Below are 18199 nucleotides of genomic sequence, written 5' to 3'. Positions count from 1 at the left end.
ATTATATTTTACTTTGCTGGAAAACCTCTACGTTATTTGATTTTCAATCAGCTGAGCAGAACTGAACGTACTCAGACATTTCGCTCTTTACTTATTCTGATCAATACTAAACTGACACAAAATATTTTTAGCGCAACTCAATCTGACTTTCAATAATCCCTACAAAAGAATGGCCCTGACTAACAATAACCTATACTTTTCATGAATCACTTACCTCTCAAAGATCTTCGTTACTCGAACTACTGCAATACAGCGAGCGCCAATATTGCCAGCTAAATAAGAGATTCTAACTACTGAAGGCACTAACTACTGATACGCATAGGAAGCAAATGAAAGAGTTTGATAGAGACCAAACAATCTATTTTCCTTGATAGTGTTCAAAAGTCATCATATATATATCAGTTCATGACAGCCAATCTTACAAAGTTCCTTTTTCTGACGGACACACGTCCAGATCGTCCGCTCTCAAAACTCTGCCATCTCTCTCCCCACATCCACCACTGCTGGCGGCTCACCTCCAACTGCGCAACGCTACGCGCTGTTCGCACCCAACTGCCCAACACTACAATAGCAAATATTCCAACAATGCAAACCAGCCACGGACTCCACACAGCACAGTCAGTGATTCTTATATAGAGCGCTACGTGGCGTTACCAATATAAAAATCTAAACAGCATACTTACATGATGTTTTACAGGATTCCTGATGTTTAGGGTATACTCGTGAAACGGTCGTACGAGAAAAGTACCACTTCATCGCTACGAGATTCTGTGTCCCATCACTGCACGGACTATAACACAACATTGAAACTCACTTAAATCTTGATAACCTGCCATAGTAGGAGCAGTAACCGATGTAACAAGTGCGCCAGACACTCGTCTTATATAGGCGTTGCCGACCGCAGTGCCGTATTCCGCCTGTTTACATATCTCTGTACTTGAATACTCATGCCTATACCATTTTGTTTGGCACTGCACGCACGTATGTTGTAGATACGTGGTTGACGACATATGGAGGTTTGGGCCTGGCCGTGGTGCGCCCCCGGATAGCCTAATGGCATGCGCGAAATCGGGGTTTGAGCCCCGTTTCGCCACAAATTTTCATTGTCGTCATTCCATAATAGAGCTGATGGTTGTCCATATTTGGAACTGTGAATACATTCCCTGTAATACCGAACTGGTCTAAATCACGTGGTCGTCTAGGAAAAGGAGTGTTATGCGGCGTCAAAGACGTTATATATACTAAGATGGTATCTGTTCTTTCGGACATGTCCGAAAGAACAGATACCATCTTAGTATATATATAGTTAAGGCTCACCGGCCACTTGGCCATCTTCTTTTTCTGTGCGAATGCACAAACAGTGCCCGAACTATTAACGGGGATCGGCAACGCACCGCGAGTAATGAGTATACTGGGCGGGGGCACTACGAATGTAGTGCGGGACAATACGTTGAGAATGTGGGTTTCGCGGGAAGCGTGCCACAGATAAAACCCTGCAGTCGCGCTATCCTCTGTGTCCTCGGTGGCTCAGATGGACAGAGCGTCTGCCATGTAAGCAGGAGATCCCGGGTTCGAGTCCCGGTCGAGCACATCTACATCCATACTCCGCAAGCCACCTGACGGTGTGTGGCGGAGGGTACCTTGAGTACGTCTATCGGTTCTCCCCTCTATTCCAGTCTCGTATTGTTCGTGGAAAGAAGGATTGTATGCTTCTGTGTGGGCTCTAATCTCTCTGATTTTATCCTCATGGTCTCTTCGCGAGATATACGTAGGAAGGAGGCATATATACTGCTTGACTCCTCGGTGAAGGTATGTTCTCGAAACTTCAACAAAAGCCCGTACCGAGCTACTGAGCGTCTCTCCTGCAGTGTCTTCCACTGGAGTTTATCTATCATCTCCGTAACGCTTTCGCGATTACTAAATGGTTCAAATGGCTCTGAGCACTATGGGACTTAACATCTGTGGTCAAAATTCCCCTAGAACTTAGAACTACTTAAACCTAACTAACCTAAGGACATCACACACATCCATGCCCGAGGCAGGATTCGAACCTGCGACCGTAGCAGTCCCGCGGTTCCGGACTGAGCGCCTAGAACTGCTAGACCACCGCGGCCGGCGCGATTACTAAATGATCGTGTAACGAAGCGCGCTGCTCTCCGTTGGATCTTCTCTATCTCTTCTATCAACCCTATCTGGTACGGATCCCACACTGCTGAGCAGTATTCAAGCAGTGGACGAACAAGCGTACTGTAACCTTCTTCCTTTATTTTTGGATTGCATTTCCTTAGGATTTTTTGAATGAATCTCAGTCTGGCATCTGCTTTACCAACGAAATCACTCCTAATGCGTACTCCCAGATAATTTATGGAATTAACTGCTTCCAGTTGCTGACCTGCTATATTGTAGCTAAATGATAAGGGCTCTATCTTTCTATGTATTCGCAGCACATTACATATTTTCAACTGTCCCCGTTGACGTATGTCAAAGACGTTTCCAGGTCATCGGTGCGGGGAGAGCTAACACCGATGCTTCTCGTATACGTGTGCAGGAGGCGCGCGGCTCCGGGTACTTCGAGCTGCAGGTGCTGGAGATGTCGAACCCGCGGTCGCGGCTGCTGGACGGCGGCTGCTGCGGCGGCGCGGGCGACGCGTCGCAGTGCCCGCGGCCGTGCAGCACGCTGTTCCGCGTCTGCCTCAAGGAGTACCAGAGCAGCGTCACCGCCACCGGCTCCTGCTCCTTCGGCAACGCCTCCTCCGCCGTGCTCGGCGGCAGCTCCTTCACGCTCGCCGACCCCGACTCGGGCGCCGACACCATCGTCCTGCCCTTCACCTTCCGCTGGACGGTGAGTACCGGCCGCCTCGCCGCTGCGCAACACACCTGCCGCAGTCCCCAGAGGGCCCCTCCACACGCTCCATGTTTATTGCACAATCACGTATGTCGTGCAATAGTACTGACCGTCTCCAGGGTCAGTTCTCGCAGTGTACTGAAGAAGACATCATAGATTTCTAAATATGTGTTGTTGTTGTTGTGGTCTTCAGTCCTGAGACTTGTTTGATGCAGCTCTCCATGCTACTCTATCCTGCGCAAGCTTCATCATCTCCCAGTACCTACTGCAAACTACATCCTTTGAATCTGCTCAGTGTATTCATCTCTTGGTCTCCCTCTACGATTTTTACCCTCCACGCTGCCCTCCAGTACCAAATTGGTGGTCCCTTGATATCTCAGAACATGTCCTACCAACCGATCCCTTCTTCTAGTCAAGTTGTGCCAGAAACTCCTCTTCTCCCCAATTCTATTCAATACCTCCTCGTTAGTTATATGATATACCTATCTAATCTTCAGCATACTTCTGTAGCACCACATTTCGAAAGCTTCTATTCTCTTCTTGTCCAAACTATTTATCCTCCATGTTTCACTTCCATACATGGCTACACTCCATACAAATACTTTGAAAAACGACTTCCTGACACTTAAATCAATACTCGATGTTAACAAATTTCTCTTTCTCAGAAACGCTTTCTTTGCCATTGCCTGTCTACATTTTATATCCTCTCTACTTCGACCATCATCAGTTATTTTGCTCCCCAGATAGCAGAACTCCTTTACTACTTTAAGTGTCTCATTTCCTAATCTAATTCCCTCAGCATCACCCGATTTAATTCGACTACTTTCCATTATCCTCGTTTTGCTTTTGTTGATGTTCATCTTATACCCTCCTTTCAAGACACTGTCCATTCCGTTCAACTGCTCTTCCATGTCGTTTGCTGTCTCTGATAGAATTACAATGTCATCGGCGAACCTCAAAGTTTTTATTTCTTCTCCATCGGTTTTAATACCTACTCCGAACTTTTCTTTTGTTTCCTTTACTGCTTGCTCAATATACAGATTGAATAGCATCGGGGAGAGGCTACAACCCTGTCTCACTCCCTTCCCAACCACTGCTTCCCTTTCGTGTCCCTCGACTCTTATAACCGCCATCTGGTTTCTGAACAAATTGTAAATAGCCTTTCGCTCCCTGTATTTTACCCCTGCCCTGCGCGCTATTAAGCACCGTTAAAAGTTTGCAAGCAGCAAACTTCCATTCCTGGACATATACGAGGGTCATTCAGTAATTAAAGAGACAAATTGGTCTGGGGAAAAACTGATAGTAGAGCCAAGTTTGGTACTTTTATGGCTTTGAGTTGTTATCGCTGAGAGGAGCCCTGATCAGCTGATGTGTCAACATTTTGTTTTAAACCTCAAAAATACATTTCAAGATGGCGAGTACGCTTGAAACGTCCACACTAGTCGAACAGCGTTCTGTTATTCGTTTTTTACTTGCTGAAGGCGTGAAACCATACTGTAGACTCTCTAAAGTTTACAGTGAATCTTCTCACGAAATTCCCGGAATCTTCTCACGAAACTCCAATCACCAACTTTTTCCTCCGAATGCGAAAATATTTTGTTGACACCGACCTACATAGGGAGGAACGATCATCAAGATAAAATAAGGGAAATCAGAGCTCGTACGGAGAGATATAGGTGTTTATTCTTTCCATGCGCTACACGAGATTGGAATAATAGAGAATTGTGAAGGTGGTTCGATGAACACTCTGCCAGGCACTTAAATGTGGTTTGCAGAGCATCCATGTAGATGTAGATGTATGAATCGTGCAAATTTTTACAAGTGGCTAGAGCAGTTGTAAAATGTTCGCGACTCTGTGACTGACGAACACCGTTCTGGCCGACCAGTTGCAATTTCAACTCCCTCACTTGAAAGTCGAATTGATGACATTATTCGTGCCGAACGACGTGTGACTGTGGAAATGATAGTTGACAAGGTTCAAGTTAGTACTGGTACAGTTCATAACATTATCTATAACAAGCTGAAGCACCGCAAAACATATGCAGGATGGGTCCCAAAGGAGTTGACGCGGCTAAACAAGGAAACAAGGTTGAGAGTGCGCACAGAGCTAAAGGAATGATATGAAAGAGAAGGTGAGCACTTCCTCAACAAAATTTTAACTTGTGATGAAACTTGGGTTCACTATTATGAGCCAGAATCAAAACGACAAAGCATGGAGTGAAAGCACACCAACTCACCTGTTAAAAAATTTCAAAACCCATGCATCAACAGGAAAAGTTATATTGACGGAGTTTTGGGATGCTGAAGGCCAGGTTTTTGTGATTATCTCGAAGAGCAGAGTACAATGAATAGCCAATACTACTCGGATTTGCTTTTAAAGAAGGTGAAGCCAGCCATTAGAGAGAGACGTCGTAGATGTCGGAGGAGAGGTGTGATTCTGCAGCAAGACAATGCACGTCCTCATATTGCTCAACTTACCTGTGAAATCATCGACAAAATGGACTGGGAAGTACTGCCTCTTCCCCCTTACAGTCCTCATTTAGCACATAGTAATTTCCATTTATTTGGTGTATTGAAGGACGCATTACGTGGGAAGAGGTTCCAGGACAACGAGGGCGTGAAAAAGTTTGTGGGAAATTGGTCCAAAGTCAAGATAAAGAGTTCTTTGCAGCTGGAATAAAAAAGCTTATAGCCCGTTGGAACAAGTGCATAAATGTTTTAAGGGATTATGTTGAAAAGTAGAAAAAGTATTGTTTTGTAAAAACAAACGCTGTTTTCTCCAGACCAATTTGTCTCTTTAATTTTTGAATGACCCTCGTATAACTTTTCTTCGTGTATCTTATGTTCGAGCACAACTCTCTCACGAGGCTCAGTTATTACCCATAATTTTCGGTCGTTTTCTGACTAACCGAATCAGCTATATCAAACTTATCAATTTTATATTCTTGCCCCCTATTGAGAAAATTTCTACAATTTCTACCGGCTCCAGTGGACGTTACCTTCACGTTTTACAAGGAATTGAAACACCACGTTTAGAAAATACTAGTACATTTTGGTGAACAGGATCCTGCGTTTCATCAGTGTTACGTGCCCCGCGTCACCCTCAACAAGTCCTGTGTAGAATTCACGCCGACATTGACGGTGTGCGAACCTGATGGAGAATTCTTCGCGTTAGGCGTAGGCAAGAAATCATGTATCTTTTACAAATCACAACTGATTGAAAAGTCACAGTTTCCAAAATAATAAGTTATCAGTATCTGAGGGTGATTTCAATAACAACTGGACGGCGCGCCATCTATCTTACGGCGTTCATAGTACCGGGGAGACAACATGTTACTCCCACTGCTCTCAAGAACAGTGTAAGTCACATTCAAGGCCGTTTGCAATACGTTGACCGTCGTTCGTTCGTACTTCATCCTAACTTTGTGCCCCACCCTTGCTCGAAGAAATGTGCCACTTACTCTAAACAGGAATTCGTATTGTACTGTGCGGAAATTTATGTTATGGTTCTAACGTCACACTTTAAATATTTTCACATTTGTTTCATTAACACAAAATTTAGAGCCAAAGAAAGAAAAAAACTTACACAGTCTGTTTTGTTCAGGTGAAATTTCCTCTGTGCACAAGCGTGCCCACGTCTCACTCAACTTTATTCATCATGTCGAAAGTTATTTAGAGCCCCCCCCCCCCTGCATTTTTCGTTTCTTTTTATGTGCGATATATAAACATAATATGCATCAAAATTCGCCTCGAAATATTGCCCATTACCTAAACATGTTTTCTAAATTTAACTCGCAGTTTTAGTTTTTAAGATGAAAAGTTCGTTAAACATAGCAAACTGCTTTTGAATAAGGCGCGAACGTAAATATTATACTACAGTTTAGGCCAATCAGTTTCTACAAACTTTTTTTTGGCATTCATATTCGTGAGCTACGTGAACTCACAACCTGATTATCACCTTTGAACCTAAAGCAGGTAGTAGAATTAACAGTTCCCCCGTTTAGTATCATAAACTCCTCTCAGTCAATCAATCAACAGTTCCCGTTTGCAGTTCACCTGACCAGATATACCAGCTAGCACTTATACTTGCCAGTGCCTGTTATTTATTACTTGTGATCAATCACAGAGGAGTAGCTATGGTGAGAACATTTTAACGTTGTTGGAGTGCGGAGGGATACAGGCTGTGAAATCATAAAATGTTATTTAAAACTGGCAAATCACAGCTAAAAATACTGGTTACCGAAAAGTAGTATTGCCAGAAGGAGGGATACAGACTGTGAATTCGTATAATGTGATTCGAAACTTTGACAAATTGCAATTAAAAATACCAGTTACCGAAAAGTCGCATTAACAGCAGGAGGGATACAGGTTGTTAATTGGTTAAATATGTTTTAAAACTGTGACAAATCACGGCTGAAAATATCAGTTACCGAAAATTAGCAGTAACAGAAGGAGGGATATGGTTTGGGAATTGGTAAAATGTGTTTCAAAGCAGTGTCAAACCACAAATAGAAATACCAATTACCGAAAAGTAGCATTGCCAGAAGGAGGGATCTCGGTTGTGAATTCGTAAAATGTGACTCAAAACTGTGACAGATCACAACTAAAAATAACAGTTATCGAAAAGTTGCATTAACAGCATAAAGGTTGTTAAATGGTAAAATGTGATTTGAAACTGACAAATCACAACTAAATATACCAGTCACCGAAAATTAGCGTTAACAGGAGGAGGGATACAAATTGAGAAGTAGTAAAATGTGTTTTAATACTATGGTAATTAAAAATACCAGTTGTGAACTGGTAAAATGTGATTTAAAACGGTGACAAATCACAACTAAAAATACCAGATATCGAAAAGTAACATTAAAAGAAGTCACTGTTATCGGAGAGTCACAGTTTGGGGCATCCCTACCGCGCGCTATCGAGGTTCCCCACTATTTATAAGGCAGCGAGTCGTCCCTCGAATTAAAGAAACGCAGGCGTGAAATCGTTGGGCATACGTGACCGCGGCGCGGTGGAGCAGCAGGTGTCGCATGGCACAATGGCGAGCAGTGGCGCGGCAGTAAACGGGCGCGGAACAAAAGCGGCGCTAGCTGGCCGGTCCGCCGCTCCCCGCGGGGCGCCGAGGCTTCGTAGAAACAAGGAGGCGCCGACAATGGGCTCCCATTTTCCTCGGCCCCGGCTGCGGCCGACACGCTCCGCGGACGCGCAGGCGCTAACGCAGCCCCAATTTCCCGCGCGCTCGCGGACGCCTTGCGCGCCCCGGATGTATAATGGCTCCGCCGGGGCCGGTGTCCAGACTCGCCCAGGGATAATGACGTTAAATTGTGGCCGCTCCGTGGGGGGAATCGTCGGACCCTTCACACTTTGACGCCTCTCTGGGGGGCGGCATTCCCAGACACCTCGCTTCGCGTCCCTAGCCGACTGTGAGATGTTCCCAAGTGCTAGAAAAACTGCAACCCTCATATTCTTATCACTACTCTGATTCGTATGACGAAAGAAAAGCCCCGACAGAAGGCAGTACTGTTGTGGTTTTTCAACAGAGAAGCTCAAAAGTCTACTCACCATACCGAAGTCGTCTGTACACTTGTGGCTACACTGAGGCATTACCACATGAACCACGGCTGGGCAACCGGCGGCCCACGGGCGGGATTCGGTCCGCAGTTGGTTTCAAATCGACTCGCGGAGGAAATTCGTGGGAGAGTGTGTGAGACTCTCGCATTTTAGTCCGCTCGGGACACCTTTTCTGCTTGGTTGCCATGGATTTGAGCAGTTTCTGCCATTTCATGTAGTACAACGTATGATTCGTGCCTATCATCTGAAAAAGTAGAAATGTCACACGGACGTTAAGGGGCCTCACACGTTCAATATTATTGCCAACACGTCAATCTAATGACCGTCTGCGTGCGAATATTGTCGTATTATCAATAAGAGAAATTCTGATCTGAGCAAAATATTCTCAGTATTTCCAATACATATTGAGCGTGTTATCGGTTTGACAATTTGCTATTCTGTTGTTCGCATTTTTTTCAGTTTGGGTTCTGTATAATAGAGCCGATATACGCTAAGTTCAAGCGATTTCGAATTTTAAACTTTTGTAATGAACGTGGAAACGATGGTTTAATATATTTAGGTTACAAAAGCAACCCATGCGTGTGCATCAGTTATTAAAAGTATTTTTTGACATATATTTAAGAAACCCTTGCTAACAGTGTTCGCGGACATTAACGCATTAAATTTCAAATACTTGAATGAACTGTTTGGGGAAGAAAATCACAGAGTTACTCCTAACTGCTTGTCGAAAGGAACTGCCTACCTATCTCACTGCCCTATTTTGTGTTTCTGTTCTTTCTCGTATTAACGATAGTAAATTATTCTTGTCCATTGTGAATGTATTATAACATTGTAGCTGTTGAAACTGAAAGTAATTTATAGTGAATTAGTTGCAACCAGTTGCTTGTATAGGCATTTATTTTCCCATACTGACATTTCAAGATTACTGACATCCCTTCTTCAGATGTTTTCATTTATTTACGTTTCGTGAACACTGGCGGCGTTGCAGAATTCCGCAACGGAAGTTTTTAAGACAGCTATTCTAAAACGTCGTAAGCAAATAAACAAATGTTCACGGAGCGTAAATAACCTAAAGATGGGGTAATCATAAAATGAATGTACTCTCAAAAACGCTTGCTTTGAGCCATAATTTGCTAGCGTGGTGTGTCGAGCAAGGGCTGCCATTCATACCGGTAAGTTGCTTCAGCAACATTAACGTCACGGACGCTATAGTTTTGAATTTATGCGGTAGGAGCGCTGCTGTCGCACCACGCGACGAGGCTGTCAGCGAGAATCGGACCGGCGGATCGAAACAGGTTCCCCATTCCTGATACAGACAAATACATAATCAAATTACACGACTGATTGTAGCAGACGCGCGAAACAGTTGCGCCAAGCCCACTTTCACTGTTTGGACTTTCGCTGTACGGACTGTAGGATCTGGGAATGGTTACCTCGAAAGGGTAAAATTGATTTTGATGGTTCTGAAAATTTGCTGCAGCAATGACAGTCATCTTTGCTTCTAAACGTACGCTGAATTTAATAAAGAATCAAGCAACCCTTTCATCTTCAGTCCGAAGACTGTTTTGATGCTGCTCTTGACGCAGTGTCTCTTGCGCAACTTTCTTCATCTCGGCAAAAAGATTGCAGCGTACTAACAGCAGTCAAGTCTTTGCCTTCGTCTGCGATTTTAAGCACCTATCCCCTCCTTCCCCCGCCAACCACCTACTTAACTTACTAATTTAGCCAGTTCTTGATACAACAGGACGTGTCCTACCAACACATCCCTTCTTTAACCTTCATTTAGCCTACTTTTGCCACAAGTTTCATTTCTCAGTTTGATTCAGTAACCCTCTCTTTAGTAATACGATTTATCCACCTAATCCTCAGCATTCTTCTGAAGCACCGTATTTCATAAGCATTAAGTTCATGTTCATTGATTTCTCTTCGGCCGACACTACATAACGTTACCAAAGAATAATTAGTATGCAAGAAACCATCACCTTTCAATGTTCTGAAGTAATTAAAATTTAATAATATATTGGTGAAAGTCTACCTTCGTAAAAATATAGTTATTTCTACTTTCGTTTATGTCTTCTACATATTTCGATAAAGTTGTGTCATTGTCAGCGGGAGTTCTGATATCGCGCTTCAAAAATGTTTGTATAACGAAAATGTATATGCGGCATAACGTTTTTTAAGAGCAAATATCACTTTCTCGTATTACATTCACGTATATCATTATTAACTTTACTTTTTCTGATACACTCCTGTGTCAATATCGCATCGTTTTTTATCACAGGACAAGATTTCATATCTCTTTGTACAGTGTGGATCAATATTGATTTACCAGACGATAAATATCAAAAACGTATTAAAAAGTGAAATTGTCTTCCTTCCTTACGCTTCTGAATTACTATATCGTGTGCCAGAGAAAGTCAGCACCAATTTTTGATCAAAATAATTCGACGTTACATGTGACATGTCGAAATCATGAAACATTTGAGCACAATTACAAATGACTGTATAAATCACCGTGCTTTCTAATCGAAAGTAGGAAAAGGTTTCCAGATTCTTTTACTACCAAACTATAATGTCTTACGAATCATTTAATAGGGATAAAATTTTAGTGCCACTGAGATGTACTTGCATCGAAATGTTTGGGAAATAAGTAATAAAACAAGTAACTCGATTTTACTAAGGCATATTTCCACCAGTGTACTTTAACCAACGAAAACATCATCGACATAAGGAGCTATCCATCTCTATAGTGATTAATAATTTTGAAAATGTGTGTGAAACGTTTCGGGCTGACTGCAGTTATCAGTCATGTACTCTTTTTACGCTGTTGTACGTAGTGAAATAATGTTTATAAATATGGCGTGTATTGTGAATACATGCTCTATGATGGACAGACGTCCAAAAACGTATTGCTTGTAATACAGGACAAATAACCTGACCCAGTAATTTGAGTATTATTACTGAAATGGTTGGGTGCATTTTCGTCGAATAGTAAAATAGTAGCACAAAGTAGTACATACCACGTTTTACTACTAAAGTAATTACAGGCTTCTGCTGAAGGAGAGAGGAATTCGTGAAAACAATGCCTCAACCAAGACGTGTAGTGCAAACGAAGCTTTCTCCGGCAAGGCAACACCCTTTGTTCCACGGCTTCTCTTTCATGGTTCATGGCCGAACTTTCATTGTCGTTGCGGTAAGGAATGTTAATAGTGAAATCTTAATGTTACTTGTGCGAAGCTTGTTTGTCGGGAGAAACAAGGAAATGCGTGTGCGATTATTTTTCCTCTCTACACTTTGTGATCTGTCTACGTTGGCAATATTAACAATTTCATCTTTCACTACTCCCTGCTAAGAACGCCGTACGCCCATTTCGTTTCTGTAAAAGCGTGACCATTTATAATAGAGCGTCTCGAATAATACCTGGGTGTTTGTATTTCACAACCTGTACAAAATACATAAAAAACATTTCTGGTAAATGGATAATATACAAAGAAGCGAGTATGGTGCAGTTTGAGTTCTGCTCGTAGCAATTCTTTTTTCTCTTTGGCGAGATATTTTAAGTATCCATAATCTTTTTTAAGGATATGCAATAGGTCTGTAAACAGAAGTGTAATATTATATTATGACGCTTCTCCTTGTACTGAGTATACATTTCGCATAGACTGGCGTTGTTCTGTATACAGGATGTCCCAAAAAGAACACCGACGAACTTTAGGGACAAGTTCCTTAAAGAGAATTACACACTACTTAACCTAAATTATCCTAGGGACAAACACACACACCCATGCCCGAGAGAGGACTCGAACCTCCTCCGGGATCCGCCGTACAGCCCTCGTTTACTAAACCTTTTTTTTTTCTTCTTGTTTTGGTATAAGGAACCTGCCCCTAAAGTTTTTCGTTTATTTTTAAGATACCCCGTGTATGTGAAGGAAAATGCTTTCAGAACAGCGCAATTCTTCTCGTTATCATTAAGTACATCTAGCCGTTTAAGACTGAAATTTTCCAGAACATCTTTTGCCTATTTTCGCTGCTAACATTTACACGTCAATTTGAGAAAAACTCACCTTTGTCTGAGTATCGAAAATGACAGAAAGTTGTAACTGTTTATCATACTTTAAAATACTCAACATCCTCAGGTGTATCACATGTTTCGATATATTGAGTTCTTCGTCATACCCTTTCATAACTGTAGTAGTTCACGATTCCGTTCATTTCCTTTCTAGAGCACTGTTTCCATCCCTGATACACTGACGTTAATTTGCAAGTTACTCAATGTAGAAGTTACGACAGCTCGAAACGAAAATGTTATGCTGATGCTAAATATATTGGTTTGAAAGGAAGCGCCATCAAGAATAAAAGACATCTTACAACATTCATTAGACAAGTAAAGCTTAAGGATGAGAAGGATCGTAAACAAAAGTTTATAGCCGAGAGTACTGGCATAGTGCTATTGTTGTTACCATAGCTGACTAGGAGACAATACTGCTCACTTAATATGGAACATACTTAACTGAATATGGTAAACTTAAATCAGCCATAATTTGTTCCTGGCATCACTTGCAGCCAGACTGTGTTGTGGACGGGCAGGTGGGACAAGGGGTCCCCGGGAGTCTAGCAGCTGAGGCTCCGTCGGCAGCGTCCGTACAGTGGAAGCAGCTTCGCCAGGGGCGCCGGCTGACCTTCAGAAAATGTTACCGTGACGAGAGTAATCGTCCGCTGCCCCGTCCACTCTGCGCCACGCCTCCAGATAACGTAATTTGGAGCGTAAGAGCGTCTTCATGTCGGAGCGCCCTATCACGGCCACCAATCAAAACGATACCAAACGCACCTCCACCGTCTCCAGCTCTCCAGCCCCCTCCCTCGTCTATCACGGCTGCGGGTCGCGTTGTTCTTACCACTCTAAAACACCTTCGGGTCGGGTACAACACAGATATTGAAAAATATTTTTCCACTAGTTTCTTACCCTTAACTGGCGCCGTCTGCTTTGTTTCATCTTATCATCTCGCAAGGGAAATAATTACCCTCTAAATTGTCCCATCCATTAGCAATTCAAATTTACATTTACTGCTGAATCAGTCGCGTCTGCTGGGCAGATGGACGGTCGTTTATAAATCAGCGCAGATGATCGCTTATCCTGATGACAAAGATACAATCTCAAGAACTCGGAAAGCAATTCAGGAACCATTCATCGAACTTGAGCGGGCCAGTAGGAATATGGGATTGAAAATCAACCAACAGGAAGCAAAAATTATCGCTGCTGGGACAGCAAGGAAGGAGAACATGACACCCACAATAACAATGGGCAGTTACCGTTTTGAGACGATTGAGCTGTTTAAACATCTGGGATCGACAGTCACCCAGTCAAACAAGACCTCTTATGATATTAACAGCCAGCTGTGGTGGCCGAGCGGTTCTAGGCGCTACACTCTGGAACCGCGCGACCGCTACGGTCGCAGGTTCGAATCCTGCCTCGGGCGTGGATGTGTGTGACGTCCTTAGGTTAGTTAGGTTTAAGTAGTTCTAAGTTCTAGGGGACTGATGACTTCAGATGTTAAGTCGCATACTGCTCAGAGCCATTTGAGCCATTTAATTTTGTTATAATTAAAAATCATCATACAATTGTGTTCCTAGAACTACTGTGATAGATTGTAATTCAAAATACATACTGGATGTTGAGACAAAATGTTCTCTGACGCTTCTCGGCGACTCTATAATCATCTTCTATTGTTGGTTATGCCCTAAACAAATGGAAGCACTCTGTTCCATATGTGATGCAATGTGTATTGCCTATAATTCAGTCACCTGCGCGACGTAAAAAGGGATAGACAGAGCAAAAGTAAGTTCCTGATTCGCGTCTAAAATATCTTTCTCCGCTTCGATGCATTGATTCTTAAGGTTTTACTGTTGAAAATTGCTGTCTCAGTATACGGGGATGCATGCGGCGGTTTCACTGCATGAACAGCGAAAATGTGATGAGCGATAAACTTCTTGCCTTTCGTCATTTCGTGGAAGTTGTCAGCGAGAAAAAGGTCATCAACATATCAGTGTTGTCTGATATGTGGTTATGAGTAGACCAGACAGGTTGCTGACATAGCTACTTACAAGGGAACCTCCCCATCGCACCCCCCTCAGATTTAGTTATAAGTTGGCACAGTGGACAGGCCTTGAAAAACTGAACACAGATCAATCGAGAAAACAGGGAGAAGTTGTGTGGAACTATGAAAAAAATAAGCAAAATATACAAACTGTGTAGTCCATGCGCAAGATAAGCAACATCAAGGATAATGTGAGCTCAGAAGCGCCGTGGTCCCGTGGTTAGTGTGAGCAGCTGCGGAACGAGAGGTCCTTGGTTCAAGTCTTCCCTCGAGTGAAAAGTTTACTTTTTTTTCGCGAAGTTATGATCTGTCCGTTCGTTCATTGACGTCTCTGTTCACTGTAATAAGCTTTGTGTCTGTGTTTTGCGACCGCACCGCAAAACCGTGCGATTAGTAGACGAAAGGACGTGCCTCTCCAATGGGAACCGAAAACATTTGATGGCAAGGTATAAGGTCAACCGATTCCACCACAGGAAAACACGTCTGATATATTCTATACGACACTGGTGACGGCATTTGTGTCACATGACAGGAATATGTTGACGACCCACCTAACTTGTTCACTTGGCGAATGGGTAAAAAGATTCTTCTACCTTACCCGATTTTGGTTTTCTTGTGGATGTGATAACCACTCCCAAAAAAGTGATGAGAACATAAGAGTTTGTCACATAAACTGCAACAAATGAATGCAACAGTTTCACAGTCGCACAGTCTTCCCTGTGCTCTGTCAAAACATATGTTTTAACGTTTTCAAATTTTTCCGTGTGTAGACCGTCAAATCCATCGGACTGACGGACGGACAGATAATAATTACCCGAAAATAAAAAAGTAATTTTTTCACTCGAGGGAAGACTTGAACCAAGGACTTCTCATTCCTCAGCTGCTCACGCTAACCACTTGACCACAGCGCTCCTGAGCTCACACTTTCCATGATGTTGCCTATCTTGCGCATGGACTACTCAGTTTGTACATTTTGTTTATTTTTTTCATAGTTCCACACAACTTCTTCCTGTTTTCTCGATTGATCTGTGTTCAGTTTTTCAAATCCTATCCACTGTGCCTACTTATAACTAAATCTGAGGGGGTTGCGATGAGGAGGTTCCCTTGTTAGGTCTGAAGATGACCCAGCGTGCTCGAAACATGTAGTCTAACTATAAATGTGCCACTGAGACAGGACAATGAATGAGAATTGTCGTAGTTCTTGTAATATGTATGGATTGCGAAGCATCCATATTTTGTGTAGTTTTGTCAAATTCCTTTGAAAAGGCCCCGGCGAATTTCTTGCGACAACATTGTCCAATTAAAGATATGTCCCGCGTCTGATGTTCTCTACGTCGGCGGGACATAAAGCTGCAGCCTTCCTCCGTCGCTTTCGAGGTCCTTATCTGGAAGCGCTAGAAAAACTGGCGGCCAGGACGGCGGCGGGTGGCGAGATAAGGAGCGGTGAGCGTGGACGGTCGCGTGTCGTGTGTCGCGCGGCGCGGCGGCCGGAGCAAGTGTCGCGTGTGGCGGAGGAGGGGGCGCAGCAGCGGGCGTTTCCGCCGGCGGCCGAGGTATGCCAGCTCGCGCGCCCGCCGCATCGCAATGAGCGACACGCGGCCACGCGCGTTCCCACGGCCGCCGCCGCCGACGCCGCCGCAGCCGCCGCCGCGCCCACCGCCGGCGCGGTTCCGCCTCTGGCCCGGCGGCGCGACCTAGCGCAGGCCGGCGGGTTCATTGTCACTCGCCTGCACACGCTGCTCCCGTAGGCAGCCGAATCAAATCTGGGCTGGAAACAATCAACTCACACAGTCTCACCGTACTCACAAAGGACTAGGACACTAAATCGCCGTGCTCGACTAAAGTGGTCTGTTTTAATACCTACGAGAGAAGTAGTGACACGAACAGAAGGATAGCGGAAGAAAGTTTGTACTGCACTCGACATACAAGTGTGAAACTAAGAACATAAACGGCAGTTGCATACAGAAATAAAATGAAAAGAGTGAAATGTTGTAAAGATTAGATTACAGAAGTAAATTCATTTACATACGGATTATGCCGATTCAGTATATCAATAAATACATTGATATTCTCTTTATGAATGTATTTTAAGTCCGTCTTTGCAGTTACAAGAAAATGCGTATTTTTTCACCAGACATGTTTTTTTCGTTTTGTTAAAACACATCATCAGTGGTCTGTAATGAAAGATACTCACAATTTGGCTTATTTTCTAGATCGAAAAACAGTTCGTAACAAAACACGCTAATTTTACTTACTGTATTCCATATCCGATTTTCGGTCACAACAGGTAACTCCGTCCGCTTGCACGTTTTTATGGTATGTCTTCCTTTGGCACCTAGTAGATAGTGTCGGCAGTTCCATGCGGCTTTTCGCGGATTATGCTGTACTATACAGAGAAGTTGCAACATTAGAAAATTGCAGCGAAATGCAGGAAGATCTGCAGCGGATAGGCACTTGGTGCAGGAAGTGGGAACTGACCCTTAACATAGACAAATGTAATGTATTGCGAATACATAGAATGAAGGATCCTTTACTGTAAGATTATATGGTAGCGGAACAAACGCTGGTAGCAGTTACTTCTGTAAAATATCTGGGTGTATGCGTGTGGAACGATTTGAAGTGGAATGATCATATAAAATTAATTGTTGGTAAGGCGGGTGCCAGGATGAGATTCATTGGGAGAGTCTTTAGAAAATGTAGTCCATCAACAAAGGAGGTGGATTACAAAACACTCGTTCGACCTATACTTGAGTATTCATCATCAGTGTGGGATCCGTTCCAGGTCGGGTTGACAGAGGAGATAGAAAAGATCCAAAGAAGAGCGGCGCGTTTCGTCACAGGGTTATTTGGTAAGCGTGATAGCGTTACGGAGATGTTTAGCAAACTCAAGTGGCAGACTCGGCAAGAGAGGCGTTCTGCATCACGGTGTAGCTTGCTGTCAAGGATTCGAGAGGGTGCGTTTCTGGATGAGGTATCGAATATATTGCTTCCCCATACTTATACCTCCCGAGGAGATTATGAATATAAAATTAGAGAGATTCGAGCGCGCACGTAGGCTTTCCGGCAGTCGTTCTTCCCGCGAACCACACGCGTCTGGAACAGGAAAGAGAGGTAATGACAGTGGCTCGTAAAGTGCCCTCCGCCACACACCGTTGGGCGGCTTGCGGAGTATAAATGTATATGTTTCGCCCTAATTCTATACAGGTTTTCAGAACCATGCGTTTCATGATGTGAAACACAACACAATGTGGGAAGAATAAATGTTTATAAATATGCAATTTCTGTGAAGGGAAATGCCTATTTGCGCTCCCTTTTTTTAGGAACTAGATCATAAAATTATTTCGTGAAGAAGGATAGCGGAAGCGAGTCTGCACTGCACTCGACATACAAGTGTGAAACTAAGAACATAAACGGCATTACATTTAGAAATGAAATGTTTGTTTTCGTGTTCCTGTCTCAGCATGTGTCTGTCTGGTCTCCGTAAGTAATTACCAACTTAAAACTATTTTTTTATCTAAAAATTCTCTCTTTCTCTGTGGTGTTATGTCGTTTAATATTGTTTCTGTGTATTTTATTTAACGTATGAGACAAATGAAGGCTTGCGGTGGAGTTGAATATGTAAATATTCATCATCGAAATTACTCTCAATAGCTCTACTTTGCAGTCACTGTTCTCTCGTCGTCGC

At 43.3% G+C, this 18199-nt stretch overlaps 1 protein-coding gene across 1 annotated transcript in view; it reads left to right on the top strand.

The window, feature by feature from the left end:
* Positions 1 to 18199, top strand: part of LOC126187488 (protein jagged-1b) — a 568139-nt gene that overhangs the window by 116109 nt on the left and 433831 nt on the right. Inside the window, exon 2 of the mRNA XM_049928595.1 lies at positions 2549 to 2842. Coding sequence (XP_049784552.1) covers positions 2549 to 2842 — 294 coding nt within the window. The remainder of the gene's footprint in view (positions 1 to 2548; positions 2843 to 18199) is intronic.

This window comes from Schistocerca cancellata, chromosome 5 (assembly GCF_023864275.1).
Source record: "Schistocerca cancellata isolate TAMUIC-IGC-003103 chromosome 5, iqSchCanc2.1, whole genome shotgun sequence".
NCBI classification, from domain to species: Eukaryota; Metazoa; Arthropoda; class Insecta; order Orthoptera; family Acrididae; genus Schistocerca; species Schistocerca cancellata.
The sequence above is the reverse complement of the archived record's forward strand: the minus strand, read 5'-3'. Positions and strand labels throughout refer to the sequence as shown.